This window comes from Taudactylus pleione, unplaced genomic scaffold, assembly GCF_031769625.1.
Source record: "Taudactylus pleione unplaced genomic scaffold, aTauple2 ptg000169l, whole genome shotgun sequence".
NCBI classification, from domain to species: Eukaryota; Metazoa; Chordata; class Amphibia; order Anura; family Myobatrachidae; genus Taudactylus; species Taudactylus pleione.
The window spans coordinates 838,916-861,407 of record NW_028284571.1 but is presented as its reverse complement, the minus strand read 5'-3'; the positions used below and the strand labels follow the sequence as shown (position 1 = coordinate 861,407).

Below are 22,492 nucleotides of genomic sequence, written 5' to 3'. Positions count from 1 at the left end.
ACAGACGTTTCTACGGTCTAATTAGCGTGGGAACATTACATTGTGGCTATCATTGCGGATACTTATCTCTTTGATAATATGTCGGTAAAATACATCTGATTGTGACTATTTTGCCTCTAAAGTTATTTTTTTTTTTTTTTATCATCATAAGAGCAGTCTATCGGCTCCATTATCTGCGGCACAGCTGACACTGAGGCTATCCTTCTGATATGACACTGCAACATTTACACTTATACCATCACGGTGGATCTTTTTGTGTCAGTCTCACCTATAATAAATTGTATAAACAGATCCACAATTATCTATTTATTGTGGGTATATACATGTACATTGACCTTTATTACCAACATTATTATTTATTACCTACCTCAACTCTTTGGATGTATAAGCTTATTGATTAACAGTTGTTGTATGAGGGATCATTTTAGTTTCAGAAGTTATTTGAAACTGGAAAATGAAGCACTTATTATTATTATTATTATTATTATTATTATTATCCTTTATTTATATGGCGCCACAAGTGTTCCGCAGCACCTTACATATTACATAGAACTAATAGGTGAACAAGAAATAAGTAACATACAGTACATTACAGTACAGGACAGGACAAGGACACAACTTATATACATTGCTGAAACAGTGATTAAAGCACTCACAATAAGCTGCCGGGAATTGGCGGTCCCGTGTTAGGTGCCCTTATGGGGAGTAGAGAGTAGAAGAAAATGTAAAGAGAAGCACATGAGGGAAGAGGTCCCTGCTCGTGAGAGCTTACATTCTAAGGGGAGGGGCAGACAGACAGGCGCGACACAGAAGGGGAACATAGTGAGGAAAGAGCATGAGGTGGGTTAGGATGAGAGCTGGAAGGCCTTGATGAAGTAGTGGGTCTTGAGAGCCCATTTGAAGATTTGGAGAGAGGTGGAGAGTCTGATGGGGAGAGGGAGAGCATTCCAAAGGTAGGGAGCAGCACGGGCAAAATCTCGGATGCGGGAGTGGGAGGAAGTAATCAGTTGGCAAGAGAGGCGGCATGCATTAGTTGAGCGAAGTGGGCGGGCGGGAGTGTGAAGGGAGAGGTCAGAAATGTATGCGGGAGAGGATTTGGTGAGGGCTTTGTAGGCGAATGTAAGAACCTTGAATTGGCATCTGAAGGGGAAGGGGAGCCAGTGTAGGGCTTGAAGGAGAGGGGAAGCAGATGTAGAACATCTGGAGAGGAAGATGAGCCGAGCAGCAGCATTAAGAACCGATTGTAGTGGAGAGAGGTGAGAGACTGGGAGGCCAGCTAGGAGAAGGTTACAGTAGTCCAATCTGGATATGACCAGTGAGTGGATGAGGGTTTTAGTGGCATCCTGGGTGAGGAAGGGTCTAATCCTGGAGATATTTTTTAGGTGAAAACGGCAGGACTGCGAGAGGTGCTGAATGTGCGGTTTAAACGAGAGGGAGGAGTCTAGGATAACTCCAAGACAGCGCACTTTGGGGCTAGAGGAGATAGTTGTGCCATCAATAGATAATGAAATTGTGGAAAGTGATGTAGTGGAAGAGGGTGGGAAGATGATCAGCTCAGTCTTAGACATGTTAAGTTTAAGAAAGCGCTGGGACATCCACAAAGAGACAGCAGAGAGACAGTTGGAGATACGGGTAAGGAGCTCAGGGGTGAGCTCCTGGGTAGAAAGGTAAATTTGAGTGTCATCTGCATAGAGATGATATTGGAGGTCAAAGGAGTTAATGAGTTCACCCAAAGAGGATGTATATAGGGAGAAAAGGAGAGGTCCAAGAACAGAACCTTGGGGAACTCCTACCTTTAGTGGAAGTGGAGGGGAAGAGGAGTCATGAGAGGACACAGTGAAGGAACGATCAGAGAGGTAGGAGGAAAGCCAGGAGAGGGCAGTGTCACGTAGACCGAGAGAGTAAAGGATTTGCAGGAGGAGAGGGTGGTCTACAGTGTCAAATGCAGCAGAGAGGTCAAGGAGAATGAGCAGAGAGTAGTGGCCCTTGGATTTGGCAGCAAGGAGGTCGTTGCTGACTTTCGTGAGGGCAGTTTCAGTGGAGTGGAGAGATCGGAAGCCAGATTGAAATGAGTCAAGGAGGGAGTGGGAAGAAAGAAAGGTGGTAAGGCGGTTGTAGACAATACGCTCAAGGAGTTTGGAAGCAAAAGGGAGAAGAGAGATGGGTCGATAGTTGGAAAGTATGTTAGGATCAAGGGTAGGTTTTTTAAGAATGGGGGAGACGAGAGCATGTTTGAATGCAGAAGGGACAGTGCCAGATGATAGGGAGAGATTAAGGAGGTGAGCCAGATGGGAACAGGCAGAAAGAGACAGGTGGGAGAGGAGACGGGAAGGGATAGGGTCAAGAGGGGAGGTGTAAGGGGGGGAGGACCAGATGAGGGCCATGACTTCCTCTCCAAAAGCAGGGGAGAAGGATGTCAGAGTTGGTGAGACAGAAGGGGAGGGGTGGTAAGGGCAAGGAGGGGGAGGAGTGCTGAGGGTCTGATGGGATATGATGTCCTCACGTATGGAGTCAATTTTAGATGAAAGTAGGTGGCAAAGTCGAGGGCAGAGAGCGAGGAGGGAAGGCAAGGAGGGGAAGGGCAGAGTAGGGAGTTGAAAGTGGCAAAGAGACGCCGGGGGTTTGAGGACTGGGAGGAGATGAGGTTCTTGAAATATGTTTGTTTGGAGAGAGACAAGGCAGCACTGTAGAAGAGAGAATAAATTTGAAATGGAGGAAGTCAGCCTTAGAGCGTGACTTTCTCCACTTATGCTCTGCAATTCTTGAACACTTTTGTAGGTATCTGGTGCATTTGGAATGCCAGGGTTGTGGTGTGGATCTGCGAGGGTGAGTGGTTATTGCTGGAGCAACAGAATAAAGAGCAGAAGTAAGGGAGGAATTGTACAGGGAAGTAGCTTGTTCAGGACAGTATTTTTACTAGGCACTGTGAGGTATTGTGGTGCCCATACAATTAACAAGTACCATTTTGTTTTAATGTTTCAGGTTTAGAGGTTACTGAATAAAATTCTGTTACTTATGTTGGTGGTGAGTGACGGCTTAAATACAGGTATCATTATCCACCTTATAGCTCAGTATTTAAGTTTTGTTTGTTGAATTTATATTACAGTAGTGCGAGGGTTTTTCTTTTTCTTCTTCTACGCTATTCCTATGTTCACACAGTTGAGCGATTATCAGCCATTTGGGCATGCGTCAAGATACATTATAGTAGTCACTTGCAGCGACTTTCAATCGCAAAGTGATTGACAGTTATAGGCTAATTGGGGAAGGTAACAGGGAATGACGGGAAAAACCACAGGTGCGTCCTGGACATTTTTAGGGCATACGCAGCTAAAGTGGTTTTGACGTCTATGTTCAAGTAGCCATCCTGCACGACCATAGAGATACTCAGATGGCAGATTATGGATTGATCTGTGGCGGCTGCATATTTGTACACAGTTGCTTGGATTTGCGATGGCGCCGGTGGGCATCTCAATACACATCCCGGCGTCTGCAACATTTGCATATTATTGCGCATCTGCTGTGTACAAGGTCACAGCTGCGATTGCATTAGCATACATCTCTGAATCAGGCCATATTTTAGGGAAACAGAGGATAAGTTGAAATGGTCAAACCTGTTGTGAAAAGGCAATGCTATGCCAATACTGGATGTCAGGAATATAAACTGGAAGCCTTAGGGGTCTATGTACTAAGCAGTGATAAGTGACAGAGTGAAAAGTGATAAGGAAGTGATAAGGTGCCAGCCAAAATTCCCAAATCGTGCGTCCCTACTCACGATCACGATGCGCGTCCCAGCTGGTCGCACATCGCATCGTCAGATCTGCCGTGCAGTAGGACAGATCTGTCAAACTAGTCTGGATGCAGGAGAGATTGTTTGAAGATAGGACACCAAATCGTGTGCAGAGCTGCCGCTGAAAGTCCGACACGGGACTTAAGACTTACCTGACCCCTGTCAGGATACCATCGGAATGTCGCTGTCAGTATTTTGACAGGAGGCACCCCGACAGCCACCATTACATACGGATTCCTCTGTCTAATAACTATTATACATACACACACAACAGTAACAAACTTATTGATAAAGGATTTAGAACAAGCGAGGCCCAGCAAACCTTTGCAAACACGTCTTTTTCTTATCACACTCTTACTATCTTTTAATATTTAGCTATATTTACTTTTACTGTTATGACGTTTTTCAACACTTCATTATAGATAATAAGTTCTACTTTAACATAATGTGAGGATATTTTGTGTTCTTCCATCCACGATAATATACCATTTATATAACAATTTCGTTCCCTCTGTGCACTTACCTAACTACTCTCCTTCCTTCTTTTTCTCTCTTTACAATTTAAAGATTATGTCAACACTTTGTGGGAAAGTGCCAGACACCCCTCTGGCAGAGATAACATCTTGGAATTGATTAGACACAGAAAAGTGGTTGAATTTGCAGAATACATGGGCAATGTAGGTGGCTTCAAGGTGCCAGCGTTGGGACTATTTTTGTCGGACTTTTTTGCCATCATTGCTAATTCAATTGCCCCCTTAGAGTGTAACCTCTTAAAAAAAAAAACACACCAAATCATACATTCCATTTTAAAATCCTGTTAATGAAATGCTCATTGCTACCTCCTTTGGTAATGAAATGCTCATTGCTACCTCTTTTGGTAATGAAATGCTCATTGCTACCTCTTTTGGTAATGAAATGCTCATATGCTACCTCCTTCGGTAATTAAATGCTCATTGCTACCTCCTTTGGTAATGAAATGCTCATTGCTACCTCCTTTGGTAATGAAATGCTCATTGCTACCTCTTTTGGTAATGAAATGCTCATTGCTACCTCCTTTGGTAATGAAATGCTCATATGCTACCTCCTTCGGTAATGAAATGCTCATTGCTACCTCTTTTGGTAATGAAATACTCATTGCTACCATTACATAACACTATTATGTTGATAGTAGTAACTATTTGTACTGACCTTGGACAATTTATACATACACATTAGTTTATATTCGTTTAATTTAGTGTTAAATGATCTTTATGTGCAAGTCTATTAGAAGGTCATTTAGAAAAATATTAATACCCAATTAAGAACGGTGACCCAGTCCTATGTATTCTATTATTAATAACCATCTGTTTTCTATCCTTAAGACCGCTATCTACCCTTGTTAATATGTTTCACATGAACCTTTGCGTTATTATTTGAAATATTATTACATAGTTTTGAATGATCCAATATGATACCCATTATAGTACCAGGGTCACAGACAGTAGGTAACAGACTGCTCCAAATACTGAAGACTGGCATATCACATAATATATCACATGGGTCAAAACACTTATTGTAACTCCGATATCTTAGGATACTTTTCATACAACAGAAATGTTATTACAGTTAAACTCCTTTATCTGTATTTGTGTACATATAAACTGATCACGTGTATGCAATCTACATTTTAACCTTGGCTACAATACATAACAGGCAGTATCAATAAACCTATACATTTAATCAAAACTCTGTATTTACACCATCCTATTTTAAATTAAAATTTGCTAGTTAGCATGTCCCGCAGACCACAGATGTGAAAAACAATGGTGAGCTGGCGTGTTCCCTACAACCATACTGAAATCAGGGGGAAAAGCAGAAGTTCTGCCAGCTGGGAATCTACAAATCTACTCAGAAGATAGGGGAATAGTACTAACAATCACATAAAGCTAGGGTTAGCGCCTAGCCTGTAAACATTAGACTTTAGATCCAATAATATGTATATTGCAGCAATAACAGGAGCATGTTATATATTTATTTTTTAACAAGACAAAGAACAGCTTTATTAACAGATTAACAATAAAGAATGAATGAAGTACAAATAGTAAAGGATTACACTCATCAACACTATTTTTGTTGGCAATTATATTAGATCGATTATGGGGCAAATTTGTGGTGCGAATTCAGAGTATGACATTGGTTTTCCTAGATTGGCTCTAATTTTTGAGATATACGGACGAGAGACGAAAAACACAACTATCAGCTGACTGCTGGTTGGGTGGGTGATCACATATATGGAGGGTAATACTCTCTAGAACGATCACGGTGTGTGCACCCAGAATATTTGCATGTCTCACCTTCTAGGATGTTCTGATAGATTCCCATATGTACGCGTTATAGCTAAGTTCCCTATTACTTGAGGGTATCCATTATCTCAAGATAGAGCTAATTCGAAAAAAAACTTTCATTTTTGAATTCAGCAACCCCAAAATACCCTAAATTCGTTCAGATATCCCTAGCAACTAAAAAGAAATGAACATATGGTTGTCGATTCTAAGGTCAGTTCCCAGTTTTAAAGATTTGGAAATTACTAATCTTGGAAATGTCCCTACTTTTTTTTTTTATTGACATTTTATTACATTTTTACAGACAGACAATGGGCACGATTCAATTCATAGCGAATTGAATAGCACCGGGAAGGAGCTCCCGGAGCTATTCAATTTAGCGCTCTGTCGAAGAATGCTCTTTCTCACGCCTTAAACATGGTGTTTCGTTGTGAGAATGGGCATTCGATATCGACCAGGTTAGCCTGTTTGTCCTAGGGCCCCCGTTGATCGTGGAATCGTTAAGTCGTTAGGGGGTTGGTGCATGTTGCTGGATGTTCGATATCAAACATCCAGCACATGCAGGATGATTCAGACAACGATATCTGATCGTTGTCTGATCGACCCGTTTGTACGGGTGATTACACTGTCAATGGATTGACTGATATGTACAGTGTATTTTAAATATGTGATATCTTTTATAGAAGTCATGTTATTTTTATCATTGTTAAACGGTGGGATGTGTATGTATTTCCTTTTTATTGGCCAATAGTGTACAGACACAGAGCTTTATGGCTAAGTTTGGAAGCCATTTCCTGTTTACTAGTTGCTATGGTAACTACAGGGAATTCTGGGCAATAGCCATGCCAGACGCATTATCACTTCCGATTTCGCAGCTGGAAGTACAACGCAGATTCTGGGCGACGTGTGGAGCTGAGGCATGGGAGACCTGCACTGTAAGTATTTACATGTTTCCACTGTACAATATATATATATATATAAATAAAACTGAGGAAGTCCGAAGGATAGGACATAGAAACACATTGAGTATATGCTGTTAGGCTGTCTCTATTTTCAGATAAGCGCAGATAATTATTTTCAATTCCATAATGTGGATTCATTCTAGATGTTCAGATACGCCATATTTAATTTCTATTTGGTACGGGTCCACCTTGTAAATTTATGCACTATAGGTGGTTATGAGATTTATTACGCTAGGAGGTGCACCTCGTCTTTTATGTATTTCAGAAGTTTGGTGTGATTTCTGACTAGAGCTGTCGTCCCTTATATGTGTATTGTCCTACGCACTTTAAACACTTTAATTTTGGGAACTGGACACTTCTGTTTATATTGAAATTATTATTTGATGTGTGTTTTATATGTGCTGCATGCACAGAGAGCGCCTAAATGTTGTTCTTTTGAATAAATATTACATTATATATATATATATATATATATATATATATATATACACACACACACACACACATATATATACATATATATACACATACATATATACACACACACACACACACACATACACACAGTGCCTTGCTAAAGTATTCACCCCCCTTGGCTTTTTACCATTTTCGTTACACTACAACCTGTAATATTTTTTTTTTTATCTGAATTTTATGTGATGGATCTGCACAGAATACTCTAATTTGGTGAAGTGAAATGAGAAAAATATACAGTATATAAAAAAAAATCTTTATAAATAAAATTCTGAAAATTGGCATATGTAATCACTCCCCTCAAAAGTTCTGGTGCAACCAATTACCTTCAGAAGTCACATAATTAGTGAAATGAAGTCCCCCTGTGTGACATCTAAGTGTCACATGATCTCTCAGTATAAACACACCTTTTCTGAAAGGCCCCAGAGACTGCAACACCACTAAGCAAGAGGCATCACACCATGAAGACAAGGAGCTCTCCAAACAAGTCAGGGACAAAGTTGTTGAGAAGTACAATTCTGGGTTGGGTTATAAAAAAATATATCCAAATCTTTGAAGATCCCACGGAGCACCATCAAATCCATCATCAACAAATGGAAAGAATATGGTACCACAACAAACCTGCCAAGAGAGGGCCGCCCACCAAAACTCACTGACCGGGCAAGGAGGGCATTAATCAGAGAAGCAGCACAGAGACCAAAGGTAACCCTGAAGGAGCTGCACAGTTCCACAGCAGAGACTGGTGTATCTGTGCATGGGCTTTATGGAAGAGTGGCCAGAAAAAAAACATTACTTAGTGATAAAAATAAGACCCGATTTGAGTTTGCCAAAAGGCATGTGGGCGACTCCCCAAATGTATGGAGGAAAGTGCTCTGGTCAGATGAGACTAAAATTGAACTTTTCAGCCACCAAGGAAATCGCTATGTCTGGCGCAAACCCAACCCATCCCATCACCCCAAGAACACCATCCCCACAGTGAAACATGGTGGTGGCAGCATCATGTTGTGGAGATGTTTTTCAGCAGCAGGGACTGGGAAACTGATTGGAGTCAAGGGAAAGATGGATGGTGCTAAATACAAGGATATGCTTTAGCAAAACCTGTTTCAGTCTGCCTGTGATTTGAGACTGGGACGGAGGTTCACCTTCCAGCAGGATAATGACCCGAAGCATACTGCTGAAGCAACACTCGAGTGGTATAAGAGGAAACATTTAAATGTTTTTGAATGGCCTAGTTAAAGCCCTGATCTCAATCCAATTGAGAATCTGTGGTCAGACTTGAAGATTGCTGTTCAAAAGCGAAAACCATCCAACATGAAGGAGCTGGAGCAGTTTTGCCTTGAGGAATGGGCAAAAATCCCAGAGGCAAGATGTGGCAAGCTCATAGAGACTTATCCAAAGCAACTTGCAGCTGTAATTGCCGCAAAAGGTGGCTCGACAAAGTACTGACTTTAGGAGGGTGAATAGTTCTGCACGCTGAAGTTTTCAGTTATGTTATCCTGAATGTTGTTCACAATATAAAAAAAACCCCACAACTTCACAGTTGTAGGCATGTTCTGTGAATTAAATGATGCACACCTTCAAACAATCCATTTTAATTCCAGGTTGTGAGGCAACAAAACATGAAAAATGCAAAGGGGGTGAATACTTTTGCAAGGCACTGTATACACACACACACATATATATATATAATATATATACAGTCAGGTCCATAAATATTGGGACATTGACAGAATTGTCAGATTTTGGCCTCTATTCACCACCACAATGGTTTTGAAATGAAACAAACAAGATGTGCTTTAACTGCAGACTTTCAGATTTAATTTGAGGGTAATTACATCCAAATCAGGTGAACGATGTAGGAATTACAACAGTTTCAATATGTGCCTCCCACTTTTTAAGGGACCAAAAGTAATGGGACTATCAACTCAAAAGCTATTTCATGGACAGGTGTGAGCTATTCCCTCGTTATTTCATTATCAATTAAGCAGGTAAAAGGTCAGGAGTTGATTCTAGGTGTGACATTTGCATTTGGAATCAGTTGATCTCGACTCTCACCAAAGAGCTGTCACTATCAGTGAAGCAAGCAGTAATTAGGCTGAAAAATCAAAACAAACCCATCAGAGAGATAGCAAAAACATTAGGTGTGGCCAAATCAACTGCTTGGAACATTCTTAAAAAGAAAGAACGCACCGGAGAGCTCAGCAACACCAAAAGACCCGGAAGACCACGGAAAACAACTGTGGTGGATGACAAAAGAATTATTTCCTTGGTGAAGAAAAACCCCTTCACAACAGTTGGCCAAATCAAGAACACTCTCCAGGAGGTAGATGTATATGTGTCAAAGTCAACAATCAAGAGAAGACTTCACAAGAGTGAATATAGAGGGTTCACCACAAGATGCAAACCATTGGTGAGCCACAAAAACAGGAAGACCAGATTAGAGTTTGCCAAACAACATCTAAAAAAGCCATTACAGTTCTGCAACAACATCCTATGGACAGATGAGACAAAGATCAACTTGTACCAGAGTGATGGGAAGAGAAGAGAAGGAAAGGAACTGCTCATTATCCAAAATATACCACCTCATCAGTGAAGCATGGTGGTGGTAGTGTCATGGCGTGGCCATGTATGGCTGCCAATGGAACTGGTTCCCTTGTATTTATTGATGATGTGACTGCTGACAAAAGCAGCAGAATGAATTCTGAAGTGTTTTGGGCAATATTATATGCTCATATTCAGTCAAATACTTCAGAACTCATTGGACGGCGCTTCACAGTGCAGATGGACAATGACCCGAAGCATACTGCAAAAGCAAACAAAGAGTTTTTTAAGGCTAAAAAGTGGAATGTTATGCAATGGCCAAGTCAATCCCCTGACCTGAATCCGATTGAGCATGCATTTCACTTGATGAAGACAAAACTGAAGGGAAAATGCCCCAAGAACAAGCAGGAACTGAAGACATTTGCAGTAGAGGCCTGGCAGAGCATCACCAGGGATGAAACCCAGCATCTGGTGATGTCTATGCGTTCCAGACTTCAGGCTGTAATTGCCTGCAAAGGATTTGCAACAAAGTATTAAAAAGTGAAAGTTCGATTTAGGATTGTTTAGTTTGTCCCATTACTTTTGGCCCCTTAAAAAGTGGGAGGCACATATACAAACCGTTGTAATTTCTACACCGTTCACCTGATTTGGATGTAATTACCCTCAAATTAAATCTGAAAGTCTGCAGTTAAATCACATCTTGTTTGTTTCATTTCAAAGCCATTGTGGTGGTGAATAGAGGCCAAAATATGAAAATTCTGTCAATGTCCCAATATTTATGGACCTGACTGTATGTATGTATATATATATATATATATATATATATACATACATATACACACACACACACACACACATACATACATACAATGCAGAGGATACAAGTGCCTAATAGTGTAGTATTTTAGGCCCTGTGAATAACAATATCTCCAATCCAGATCCTTTTTGTCTAGTCGGAAACCGCATTATCTCTTTAACCGTGAATATTTGGTGCAACCAATGATGAAATTCCCTTGGAGGTGCAATTTTGAATAAAGTGCTGAGTGTGCTACAGTTGAAAAGTGGGACACAATATGTTTCCTTAATATACTGTGTGCTCCATAAGAATCTCCCCTTATAAAAAAATTAAATAAACCAATATATAAAAGAACTCCGTCCTAAAGGCTCACTAAAGGTGGCCACACATCTAAAACATTATCTTTCCAACCAGCAAAAACTAGTTTCTGGTTGGAATGAAAATCTGATCGTGTATGGGAGAAACCAACAATCTGCCGTTTGCTCCCAAACGCTGGAAACTCAATGAAAAGGTCTTTCAGACAATTTGGTTACATTTATTTAATTTAACCAACTTGAATAACCTTTTTCCTCTATTTTCCAGCATTTGAGAGCAAACAGACAATTGCTGATTGCTTCCATTGATTACTAGATTTTTGTTCCAACCAGCTCACTCAGGGAGCACCAATAACATTTTTAAACATAGAGGGGAGAGTCCACTCCCTATAACGTTCACTGGTAAATATACACACACATATTAGTTTTTTCTTGTGCAGAATCTTTCCCAAATACCCTTTTTTTCTCATTTTTCTTGGAAAGATGTGTGGTCAGCTTAAAAGTCCAGCTTTAAATCTATCCATGCTAGAGCACAGGTGACTTAATACCTCAAGCCATCTGTGCTCAAGCAATTCCTTAAAACCTAGACTGATCAGTTTGCCTTCAGGATCAAGTTTGAGACGAAATTACCAAGACTCGCAGTTATTCTATTTTTATCTAATACATTTGACTCAATATTGTTACGTAACTTGTAATAGCCGGACTAAACAGCGTGCTGAATTGAATAGCTCCTGGACCAACTTCCTGGCGCTATTCAGCTCGAGGTGAATTGAATAGGCCCCATTGCTTTTTATTAGTGGATCCTCACATCATTGGTGAATCACTCTGGAGAGTTTCCTTGCTGTGCTATAGTCGAGTTGTCATCTAATGTCATGACGTACCTTTATATGCTCCACCGGCCCAAACATTATATGCTGCAGAGTGACTGGTGCTGGTACCACTTATCTCTTTGATAATGCAGGAGCTACTTGGAGATTCCTGCTTTGTACTGGTGTGGCTCTGGTGTCCTTTCCACCTGTGTATCACTCTGGAAGTCCTGCCATTGGGATAAGGCTGTGTCCTATAATCTTATCTATCTATACCCATCTCTCTCATTGCCCTTTTCTCTTGCCTCCCCTATCTATTTTCCACCTCACCTTCAACTATTTACTTGTGCCCATCCAATGATTACCCTATCTAATAAAATGTATTTTAATGACTGTCTAACAATTACCAATTTAACGGCTAAAGTTATTGTACTGACTGACAACTATGGGCCATATTCAATAAGAGGCAAAAAGTCAGAGGTCGGACTTTTCGCCAACATCGCCATTTTAAAGTATGGGGCGCGGAAGGAAAGGAAAAGGAAGACTGAGGGCTAAAGTCCCACTTTACCTCAGCATCACCTCAATATTTACAGACGTTAGAAATAAAAGTACCCAGACTACTCATAAATGTCAATAATTGACTGGCTGACCATCTGGGTTATGCCTGCCAAAAGCAGGGAGACTCTACGATTTAGCTCTAACCATTACAAGGTTTAAAATAAGCATGGTAAAGGGAAGCGGACTGTGGATTGGTCGAGCACACTAGCAAGGGCAAAACAGCCCCTAACAGTAAGAGGGTGTCGGAACCCAGGAAAGGAGAAGAGTGCAGGCATCTTGTATATATTCTCCACTTACAATACATGCGTGTTACCTGCAACAGCAAATGCAGAGCCATTAAAGCCAGCAGAGCAGTGAACAATCATCAGCCCAGCAGTAAAATCAGCCCAGTTCTTATCACTAATCTTTTTGTGGTTTCATTGTACAGAGCAAACAATGGAGGCTTTCGTGCACATGACCAGACACCTGCCTTGCACTTATGAAAGGATTTCTTAACAAACCACCTGGATGTCAAATAAAAAGCTCTTTTATAACCAGATTACTGACATCTATTCTTTATACAAGTGGTGTCACTATGCAATAAAGCCAAGCAGGTGCTCCAAGCAAATAATCTAAACTACTTCTCTGTGAAAAGGTCACGTAACTGGTGCAGTAGCTCCACAGCTATACTTCCAAATAGGAGATCATTGAGCAGAAAATGAAAAAGCTATTTTCTATAATGATGGATACTTTCACTGATTGAAATTTTTTTTCACAATTAATAAACTGATGGAGAGAACAATATGAAGTAGGCTAATACCTGCTACATAACAAAAGTAATTTATTTCTTATCATTCATACCACCATATGACGCTGCGCTTTCTAGAGAACACAGAATCATTCATATCAGTCCCTAACCCATTGGAGCTTATAATCTAAATTATCTATCGCACACAATAGAGTCCAATATCCCTACTACTAACCAGTGACTGAGCTGGTACACTGTCTAATCCCAGTAACACAGATTTGCCAACATCTTAATCCAGGCACCTTGTGGCTGAGCCAGACCATCTAAGCATGTTCCAAAACATTTATCTTGCATTATAAATACATAGAAAAAAAAACTTAAAACCCAGAAAATAGGAATAGATAGTAAGGATACCCTTAAGAGGAAAGCAATAAATAAATAAATGTAACAATGGTCATAAACCACAGTATGTAATCACTTATACTGACTAGAAGCCTTTTCCATCCAAAAAGGTTGGCGTATTGCATTAGAATCAATAATATAACTCTGAATGTTCTCCCGTGTCTGTCATGCACAGAGGAAGCCGGAGCATGTACTACACTGTGTGCGCCACATACACACAGCAGCTCCAACTGATACCACTGACTCCATATGCTCCACTGCCACCTGTTAGGCATTGCTGGGCTGCACTGCCACCTGCTAGGTATTGCTAGGCTGCACTGCCACCTGCTAGTCATCGCTAGGCTGTGCTGCCACCAGCTAGTCATTGATCAGCTGTAATGCCGTCAGCTAGTCATTGATCAGCTGTAATGCCGCCAGCTTGTCATTGATCAGCTGTAATGCCACCAGCTAGTCATTGATCAGCTGTAATGCCACCAGCTAGTCATTGATCAGCTGTAATGCCACCAGCTAGTCATTGATCAGCTGTAATGCCGCCAGCTAGTCATTGATCAGCTGTAATGCCACCAGCTAGTCATTGATCAGCTGTGCTGCCACCAGCTAGTCATTGATCAGTTGTGCTGCCACCAGCTAGTCATTGATCAGCTGTGCTGCCACCATCTAGTCATTGATCAGCTGTGCTGCCACCATCTAGTCATTGATCAGCTGTAATGCCACCAGGTAGTCATTGATCAGCTGTAATGCCACCAGCTAGTCATTGATCAGCTGTAATGCCACCAGGTAGTCATTGATCAGCTGTAATGCCGCCAGCTTATCACAGACAAAAAAAGTCAGTAAGTGCAAGGTTACAGAGTGTTGCATATTAGGAATTAAATAATTAACCACAGAGTGCTTGACATCACACCTTTTAAGGAAGTTTTAAAGATATCCACGCATGAATGACACAAAGGTTTCACTTTTTTCTCAATAGCGCCATTGTTAAAGTATCACTGGCTGGTTAAAGTATCACGATACAAATGTAACAAATGTAACCAAAATGAAAAAGGAAAATGTATGAATACAATGTTTTATTTTTATTTATTTAGAAAAAAACTGGCACTAAGTATTATATTGCAGTCAGAATATTACTTGACACAATGTATATAGTTTTTGGAAGTATGCATTTGTGTGCTGCTGACTCCACTAAAATACAACCTAACGGCAACTACTATCGTGCGCTCCAATGACAAAATATATCAGTAAGGGCAGTGTCACAGGGGCACACAGGGACTCAGCGGCTGCTTGCTGAGTCTATGTCCGGGCAAGATTAAGCCGGCACAGTACCAGCTAACAAACTGCTGCTGTGGTTTTGTTGCTTGCAGTGAGATCAATCTATAGCATAAGAGGCTACGGATATGCATTATAGTTTCAGACATTATGTACCAATAAATTGGAAGCCTATGTAAAGGCATTCAGCAATAGATGAGAATTTATTATAAGCCTTTAATAGTGTGACATTATATGAGCTAACAGACTGTCTGTAAGATACTCTAACTATTATCTGCTACATCCGTATTAAAGGGTGAGTGTGTCACTGAGATGGAAACAAAGTGATTATAAAATCATAACAATGTGTCTTGGTGGATACTCTTATTAATACAGGCTTGACTATTGCATAATTATAACATGTACTATATTATAGGACACACAGTCCAGGTCTGAATTTATAAGCAGTATCTCGCATGATGAATATACATATTATGTTCCTATAAATATATAGAAGCAACATTGTTGCGACACAATTTGAGGATCACAAGTGATAATATGTGAATATGCTTCACTGCTATTGAGTAATATAATTTATAATATAAACAGACGTAGTTCTGCTTTTACTCTTTTTTTGCAGCAATCCACTAGTCAGAATATACATATACAGCGTCTCATAACACTAATGGGACACAGATTAATACAGCCACTTGTATTTTAATTTTCATTACTTTTCTATAGTTTTATTTCGCTGATTTTAATACACTTTGTATATTTAATATTGTTTATTCAATAAAAGTTATGTTTTAACATTTACATACCTATACCAACATTATTGTGCATCCAAACGATTGGACTACTTTTCTCTTTTGGTGTTATATATCTATCTATCTATCTATATATATATATATATATATATATATATATATATATATATATATATATGTATATATATATATATATCTCCATCCAATAAATCCACCCCTACGTCCAAATTAAAAGTTCACTGGAGTAGCAATCTTGATCATCTAAGCCCAGTGGCTCCAATGCAAAGTAATCCAAAATGTAAGATGTACTCAACAGACTGACAAAGTAGAAAAAATGGGACTTTAATCACGATTCAGCCATCAAACATTGGAGCGATGTTTTAGTCCTCACAGAGACTTTTGTCAAGATATATATTGTAAAAAAACTAGCTACAATGTCCATGATAAAAGGAGTGCATGGCACATAAATGTCCATGAGGAAAGTGCAAGAATAGCACCTAAGCAGCTGTCGGACTGACTTTCCATTAAGGTTGACGGGCTGATAACTTTTTTGACCACCCATACTATATTGTGAAGTACTCTCTATGGATTATACCATCATGCCTGTTTGAACGGTCTGTGCTGCATGTTAGTTATTGTTGCTGCTGTGTGTATAATGTGTCTATAATTTTTAAAATTCTTTTTGCATTATTTGTGCTGGCTATTTTTTCACAGAGATATATATATATATATATATATATATATATATATGTCCAGCACTCACATCAGACATCAATACAGCAAAGGGGTGCACATCAGCTGTTCCTTCTGGGTCCAGGGCTTTTCAGCTGTGGGGAGTCATACCCGTTTGCCATTATGCAAGTAAAGGCTTGAATGCTTGATAAAGGCCCACTTGGGGACCGAAACGTCGCTACCTGTATGTAAGCCTACTTATGACTTTTCTCTGGAATAAATAAGCTGCATTATACTGGTGAGTGCCATCTCCATTTATTATATATATATATATATATATATATATATATATATATATATACACATACACACACACACACACACACATATATATATACATACACACATATATATGCAGTAATCCTCCAGGGGATATATTTTTTTTTTTCCCATTGGAGAGTCATATCTATTTATAAAAAATAAAACACACACACACATTCTCCTGCTATATGTAATAAGACAAGCAATAATTTTTTTTTTTAATTACCAAAAATAATAGCAATCAATATCATTAGATGCTTCTGCATTATAATATTCTCATGTGCAAAGTGCCAGTCTGATCCTGCCAAGAGAGCAACCAAGCCAATTCAGTAAGTATTTCACTATAGATGTTTTAGTTGCTCTTTCTCTGTTCAACATTGTGAAAATGAGACTTTTATTCCTTTGTTCATACATTCAATTTATCGTTACTTCAAATGCTTATTTGTAAGGTGGAGGGAATAAAAGATCACAACGGGTAGCAAACAATAACAATACTAGATGAAGCCACCTTTATATAAACTTACTAATGTATCCCTATTTTTGAAAACAAAAAGCAGTGTAACATTTTGATAATGTAACATCTACCTGAAAATGTCATTTATTGAATAGACAATACAAAATTTCTGATTATAGTTAGATTACCTTCTCATCACCATCAGCCTGACACTGTTTGTAGATGTACATTGCCCACACATTTTATATATATATATATATATTTATTTATTTATTTTCATAATTGTCAACACCACAATGTCGACATGGTCCAACGTGTCAACATTCTTAGAATGCTGACAATTTTGTCCAGGCTCCACCAGGAAGGTTAGGGATAGAATGCGGGGGGAGGTTAAATTTGGTGGGGGGGGGGGAGAAGTATTAAAAAATTCAACAGAACACTGCTCACAGTGCTGGTCACATGGCTGCTGTGACCGAGTAGACAACGCTGATGGTGTACCTGCCGCCTGGACCAGGTAAGTGATCGTTACGCCACCAGGGATGCTAAATTGACATTCTATAATGTCAACATGTCATCCGTGTAGACATAATGAATGTCGACATAAGAACTGTTAACCTAACATACCACACAGCCCTATTGTGAACTCAGAGGATACTTAAAATCATAAAGGATCTGTATAGATGCCAGTTTGTAAAGGCTTCTAATATCCTTATAGCAGACAAGAGGTTACATGTTACTTCCTTTTCAATTTAAATAAAACAGACTTTATAAGACTGAACAATAATATAAAGAGTCATGTCGAGTAAGCTGAATTTACTTGTGTAGTAAAAGCGGCAACATACTGTACAAAGCTAAACCTGCTTTATGTGCTACTGACCAGTACAGCAACAAACAGCCGCACAAGACACCTCAACACACTGTACCAGGAGAACACTGTTCAGTGCATGTAATTATATAATACACTAAAAATGAACAAAAGCCAGCAAATAAAGCAGCCCTTCACTTTAACAGTGTTCCCTGCAAGTCTCTTCATCATGGAGATGTGTGAGCCAGCAACACACTGTTATAGACCAGATTACCTCTGAGCTATTCTTCTGGAGCTAAAGTGTACAAGAGCTAAAAGGTGGTACTGGGATAAAAGCACTATGAACACTTACCAAGGGTTCAGCCATTACAACTTCTATTTTTTTCTCCGCTTGAACAGCGAATTCTGCAAAGAGGCTTTTAATGACATATTCTCCAGGCTTGACATCTGGGTCAATCGTAATGTTTGACATTGTGACACTTCTCTTTTCCAAAGGGCAGTGGTTGATTGGAGCGACCCGTTTCTTGTTTACAGTGCTGGCTGGAACAGAAGCTGTAGAGAAAGCACACAGACACGAACGTCCAGTCATTATAGGTGCTTGCAGTGAGTCGACTGTATAATAGCCTCTGTAAACAATTACTGCAGAACTGGTATATTCACATAGGGACAATTCTATGCAAAAGTCACCTGCACTCACAGCCTGTACCATGGATGTGGAATCGTTAGTAATATATAGACTCCAGCTTTAAAATACATAAACCTATAACAATATATAAATATCAGCGATCGTATTAACACATGTACAGGCGTGCTGGTAGCGGTACAGGGTATAGGCTGAGCACTAATGATGGCCCTGATTTAGACTTGGTGCATATTGCATTTCTTGAACAAACCACGCAGCACAGCAAGCAAGGTGTGCAAATACTTTTTTTCTTAGCTTGAAGTGAAAATCAAGCTGATTTATGTGGTTTGATGACAATACCTCGTGCTACCATTTTATTACAGTAAATGTGTTACTTATAATATAAATCTAACATTAATGAAGGAGTCTGACAGGGGATGTAGTTGAAAAGCTGGCTGTCGGCGCTCAGAATGCGTGCGTTGGAATACCAACATCGGGATTCTGACCGCCGAGATCCCGGGAACCAACATCCTGTACCCAACCCTCTGCCAGTAGTAAAATAGAGGAGTCTGGTTTGGTGTACAGACTCCACAGCCCTGGCCTGTACATAGTGGACGCAGACATTCTATCAGCTGCACTAGTATTGCCGACAAAGCAGGTAATTCATTTAAAATGATTGATACCACTTAGGCATGAGATCCTGAGTAAATTCACGGACCCCCAGTAAAGTCACTGCCTTGTCATAAATACTCGGGCAGCACACAAAATGGCTGCCTTCTGCGTGTGTAAAGTGCACATTACATGGGTTTGGGGCTACTTTACTCATTTGACAGGACAGAAATAATACAATGGCTTGAAATGTATATCTTTAAAATACACATATTTCATACATTATGCATTTAAAAAATTCACACAAATATTGTATCGAAAGATGAAAGTTGTCCTAGGATAAAAGTAATGACTGATAATGTTCACAGATATATATGTAGAAGTTTTTCAGACCTTGTTAGATTTTTTTATACTTTCCATTGTATAAATAGGATAAACATTTGTTCTATGGCTATGTATATCGACATGTCGTCATTCAGAATGTCAAAATTAATGGTATGTCGATAGTGAACATGTCAACATTCACAATATTTAGGGTTCGGGTTAGTCTGTGGTTAGTGCTAGCGTAAGGTTAGGACTATAGCTGGCCACACATCTAAAGATTATCTATCCAACCAGCCAACTAGTTGGTTGGTTGGAATGAAAATCTGGTAAAGTATGGGAGTAAATGATGATCAGCAATTTGCTCCTAAATGCCAGAAAACAGATGAAAATGGTCATCAGACAAGTTTGTTAACTGTTTGATCTAAACAATTTGTTCAAACAACAGTTTTTGTCCATTTTCCGGCGTTTGGGAGCAAATTGCTGATTGTCATTTACTTTCATACCTTACCAGATTTTCATTCCAACCAATCAACTAGTTGGATGGTTGGATGTAAGTTGGTCTGGTGTATGGCCAGCTTAAAACAGTAGTAAAACATTAAGTCAGCAGGCCCAAAGGCAATATTACGGTCATATTGACATGGTGCATGTCAATGTTTTGAACCACCACCCTACTCGGTTATCAGCCATTTCTCACGCTGGAAAGTACCTCCTTTATGATCACAACTTAATCTCAGATATCTTCAGTCCTGATAAATGCCATATAGATGCGAGATCGTTAATAGTGCTTCTTTTATATAACCTAATTGTAATTTCATTTTAGTAGTCCTGTAAGACAGAAATCCAGCTTGACGAGTGAAGCACAGCTCTGACTTGTTGGATGGAAAGTGTCTGTATAAATGGTCTCTTTCAATAGTTCCAGGTAATGAATATATCACATTTGCAGAGTTACATGTACAAATGGATGTTCAATGCTACTTATCTGAGCATTTTGTAAGCCACAGAAACAGTGGCTCTTAGTGGATCAAAAGGGACATTAGTTTCTATCCTAAATTTAAATTATACAGCATATGTCAACATTTGTAACATGATTCACTCAAAAATAGTATTTACTCACATAAACTACATTGTAGCCCTGAGGCTACTAACACAATGAGGTTGCCAAGTGTGTAAGTAGACAGATGATACTAAATTCCTATTTGCCCCTTTTCTTACTCCTCTGAACCTATAAACGAGTAGCAATAAAATATCATTAAATATTACAACTGTCTATAAAATGTATCATTCAGAGACTATACAATGTACAATATTAGACTCATGCACTAATGCAGTCGTGCCAAACAGTCCTTCCCGGCACGCCAAATCCTGTGCAACTTGTCTTGCGCCAAACATATTTTTTGCATCTTTTCCGTCCAAAAATGCGTCTTAATCGCAATCGGCTGCGACAAACGAGACTTCACGAGACTGCATTGATTAATTTGAAATATACAACGCTTACTTACAATACTATGACATCTGTGTGCGTCTGAGTCTTTATAAGAGGAGTTACGATACAGAAGCCACGGCTTTGACTCACGCCACGCTCCATTGTGCTTCGTATACCGACTAAATGCACACCTATATAGAAGTGTCCAGTTCGTAAAGGTGGTCCTAGAGATGTAGTGCCCACAGTAGTGGTGCCCCTTATGCAGTGCCCACAGTAGTGGTGCCCCTTATGCAGTGCCATTAGCAGTGCACCCAGTAGTAACGCCCTCTGTAGTAGTGCCCCTACACAAAAAAACTACAATAAAAAATACAAACACAACACTTACCTTAAGCCCTGCTCCTGCATCCGCTGCTACCTGGTCCGACCGCTCCTCGGAACTATGTGAGAGACATCATGACGTTTCTCCCATAGTGCCCACTGCGGGAGCCGGAAGCCGGAGCTCAGGAGTGAACTCCAGCCTCTGGCTGCCACTGTGGGGAAGGAGCTGGGCGCCCGCTGGTGGTAAAATCTCAGCGGGCGCCAAGCAAATGAAGCCTCCCTGCGGCAAGGAGCAACTGGTCGGGTAAGGTGGGCTGGAGGAGGCAGAACTCATTCCACCTCCAAATGGAACTGACGGAACACTGTTCCGCTGTGCTCTGGCCCACTTTAGCACCTGCAAGTGTTGCATATCAAATTAATCAGTGCAGTCTAGTGAAGTGTTTTGTCACATCGAATTGCTACTGAGGGCCGTATTCAATTCGTTTCGCACCTGCGATACTTTTTCGCCTGCCAAACTTGTCGCCTACACCGCGTTTTGCATGTGGAAATATATCGGGCGCGCTCCCGCTATTCGCCGTATTGAATTAGAAAGGACACGAAAACGGCACACGACGAAACTGAAAGAGGCGAAAAGTCCTGTCAAAAATGGGGTACTCAGCCTGACACCACCAAAAAGATTCACTAACATTAGGGATCACTATAGATGCCTCCGAATAGCCCTAATGAAGGTATTTGAGGTACTTAAGTTGTGTCAATTGGTGCCAATTAGCGCATTAACACTAGTGGTGAAGAATAGCATTAAGCAGTATTTTTTTGAGAATATAACTAACTCCCAGCAAATTTGGGGTACTTGAAAATTGGGGCTAGCATATTTTAAAGTTGCTAAAGTGAAGTTTTAAATTATGTAAAAAATCCACCTGCAGCAAGCACCTGGAATCATAAAAACACCTGCCCCATACTTGGGGACCCCCCCCCCAGAAGTGTATTTCGCTAGTTTTTAGCGAAGTCCCCCCAACTTTGAACTTTTTCACCCCAAAATGAAAGTACTTTTTGGGGGTGTTCTAAAGTATTTTTTAATTTTTTTTACACAGTTCATCTTTGGGGGATTGTCCCAAGGGTGCAGGGGGGTTTCCCGAAGTTTGCACCCCTAAACCGCAATTCTGCACTTTTTTCCGCCTGCTATTCATAGGCGAAACTTTTCCGCCGAATTCATTGCATTGACTTTTCTCGTACGCGAAAATTCTTTG

At 40.0% G+C, this 22,492-nt stretch overlaps 1 protein-coding gene across 8 annotated transcripts in view; it reads right to left on the bottom strand.

The window, feature by feature from the left end:
• Positions 1–22,492, bottom strand: part of FRYL (FRY like transcription coactivator) — a 310,032-nt gene that overhangs the window by 150,956 nt on the left and 136,584 nt on the right. For all 8 annotated transcript variants that reach the window (XM_088475243.1, XM_088475244.1, XM_088475241.1 and 5 more), the window contains one exon: positions 18,302–18,501. In XM_088475243.1, the coding sequence (XP_088331369.1) occupies positions 18,302–18,421 (120 nt within the window). In that variant the 5' untranslated portion in view covers positions 18,422–18,501. The remainder of the gene's footprint in view (positions 1–18,301; positions 18,502–22,492) is intronic.